Source organism: Odontomachus brunneus, unplaced genomic scaffold (assembly GCF_010583005.1).
Source record: "Odontomachus brunneus isolate Ranch 3 - 2012 unplaced genomic scaffold, Obru_v1 Obru_scaffold_003, whole genome shotgun sequence".
Lineage (NCBI taxonomy): Eukaryota > Metazoa > Arthropoda > Insecta > Hymenoptera > Formicidae > Odontomachus > Odontomachus brunneus.
In genome coordinates, this window is record NW_022639453.1 from 2,113,557 (window position 1) to 2,116,440 (window position 2,884).

At 30.8% G+C, this 2,884-nt stretch overlaps 1 protein-coding gene across 1 annotated transcript; it reads right to left on the bottom strand.

The window, feature by feature from the left end:
- Window positions 1–229: 229 nt before the first annotated feature.
- Window positions 230–2,259, bottom strand: LOC116844015 (probable phospholipid-transporting ATPase IF). Its single transcript, XM_032815076.1, has 4 exons — window positions 1,087–2,259; window positions 806–992; window positions 553–698; window positions 230–476 (listed from the first exon to the last, which is right to left on the bottom strand). The coding sequence occupies exons 1-4, from the start codon at window positions 1,318–1,320 to the stop codon at window positions 369–371; spliced, it is 675 nt and encodes a 224-aa protein (XP_032670967.1). The 5' UTR covers window positions 1,321–2,259; the 3' UTR covers window positions 230–368.
- Between the last annotated feature and the right edge of the window lie 625 nt (window positions 2,260–2,884).

The following is a 2,884-nucleotide window of genomic DNA, read 5'->3' on the forward strand; positions in this document are numbered from 1 at the left end:
ATCAGCGTAATTCAGCAAAATTTTGAAAATTATTGAGAAATGTTTTCACGAATTTTTTCCATCAATATTTCAGCAAAGTTTCAATACAATTTATTCATTTTTCATTGGAATTTAGTAGATTTTATAATATCAAATATTTCAAAATATTTTCATTACTTTTCATCAATATTTATTTAAAATTCATTGTTTCATCATACTTTTTATAACAATTTATAATGAAAATCATGATTCATCATAAAATGTTTTCAGTGACTTTTTAATAACTTTAATTTCTCTTTTAGACGATTTTTTTGTATTTTCAGCAAATTTTTTCCATCAGGATAATTATAATTTATCATAGATAATTCTCGACATTGTAAAATGCTCACTTACTTTTTTACCAACGAGTAACTAAACGTGAATAAGAAGAATGTTAATTGGGACAGCACTACGCTTAGAACAAACCACGACGTCCAGTAGGAACTACGTAGCAATATCTGAAATCATATTATCGTTGTATAAGATTGTTAAGCTACTCGCCGATATTCTCACGGCGATGACGTTAATACACACCTGAACATTCGCTATTAGAACGACTAGATGAAAAATATTAGTGCTAAAAGTCCATTGTCCAACCGTTGTGTTGTCATATAAATATGCGGAATTGGTGAGCGTGAGAGAGTATACTACAAAATATATCACACACGTATGCCATATGCCTAAAAAGAATAACGGCGACAATAAATCACAGTCGTTAATGTTTCTTTTTATCATTTACATTTGGCTGTATTTATAAATACTCATTGATCTTTCTACAATTACGCACTTAGTAGCATCCATATCATGAACTGTTGTCTCGACATTAAATAATTATTTCGATTTAGTTTGTACAGGTACGGATGTTGTATGAGTTTTTCCGCACTGTAGTTTTGCTCGAATAATCCATACAGTAGTATTGGAAGCGTCGTGAATATCATGTTGAACAACATCAAGAACATACTGTCATAAAGTTCCTACAATGAAAAGACACAAAAACCTGAAGGTTCCTTCCGAAAATATAACTACTAGCACATTTTTCTTTTTTTTTTCATAAGATGATATTCTTACTTGCGTAGAGAATCCATTATGCAGGCCATATAATACTTGCGGCGTCATGAAGATCAAGTTTTTATAAAAGAAATATTGCGAAAAGATGCTGATGCGCTGGTAGTACCAGTGACCGTGCACCAGCAACGCCTTTTTCAGATACATAAATTTCGAGAAGGCGAAGTCAGCCGACATGGAAGCCTGACGACCTTCTTTTCCCAATATCCCGAATCCCACGTGCGCCTCTTGTATCATTGACACGTCGTTACCGCCGTCGCCGATAGCCGCGGTATGCGGACGGCTTCGTGCATTTTTTATCAGGTGCACAATCTGTATAAATTAGCCACACGTTTAATAATTACAATCTGTCGTTTTGTATCTTCCTTGTCATCTTGCAGAAGGCCTTTATACATGGAGAGAATTTTATAGTAAAATTTACTGCATAGAATTTTGTAATATCGACAATCTGCCGTAATTTATTATTCCTCCGCTTCATATTCGGTGTGTTTATATTTTAGGAACTGAAATCTATTATTAAATAATTTACTAAGCTTCCTCAGCAAGATAAATTCTATGCTGAAGAAAACTTCTTGATTAATATAGTATTAATTCAAGTAATAATTATTTTCTAAACTATCTGTAAGGTATATCTGAGAAATATTCAGGGAATATTTCATTCTGATACATTAGACTCTCTAGCATCGGATTGTTCTTGCCTGATGAAGCGGACTGAAATGTTCGTGAAACGTCGGAATCAGACAAAGAAAAATCTACGCGGTTCAAACCCGGAAACCAAATTTAATATTCATGAACACCGCGAAAATCTCAAATATTACATTAGACTCACTCTTTTGAAATGACTTCAAAAATATCCCGAACATTTTTTTACTTTCTAACGATTAATAAATAAGCATAAAATTAACTTGACAATTTTCTTTTTTAATCTAATTTTCTTATTATTCTGTCATATTAATTTTACGATTATTTATTGATTAGAGTGTAAGGAAAGTACACTAAATATATTAAGGTGTGTTTAATCGTGTGCTCTTAATTGATCGCAAGTGTCATTTTATGGATATATCTTGACAAGAATTTTTAGCATGCGTTTTCTTGCTTCTAACATTATTAAAAAGAAATGGATGATGTGAGTACTCAAATATCTTAACGAAATGATTATTTATTAATGATTCTATATATATATATATATATATATATATATATATATATATGTGTGTGTGTGTGTGTGTGTGTGTGTGTGTGTGTTAGTTACATTTAATTTATTTTTTCTCTCAGTATAGAAAATATAGTAAAATTGAAAACTATTTATATAAATAAGAGCACAATACTCTCTCATTATATTATCTCTCAATATTCTCTCTATGTATATTATACTTATATCTTAGACAAAGAAGATACAAAAATATTGTTAGTTAAAATCAATTATTCAAATTATAAAAATCAATATTGCTTTATTTAAACCATATGAATAAACACGAGTGCCAGTATTTTGTTAATTTTTATAAACGGAATGCGTGCGAGGATACGATTAAAGAAAATGCGAGAATCGGTCTTGCGAGTCTTTTAGTTCAATATATACTGCTCAAAAGAAATATGGCGTTAAAAAATTGTAAACAAAAATAGATAAAATTTGAATACGCTCTGTATATACCGTGTAAAATCATCGTATGTTTTTTTTATTTCAAGAGTACAATATTCATATTATAAGAAGCCATTGTTCACTTGGAAATTTCCCTATGATCGCGTAATGTCAATGGCTGCGTTCAGAAAACACAGCTGATCAGTGAGCGGTCAGTGATTA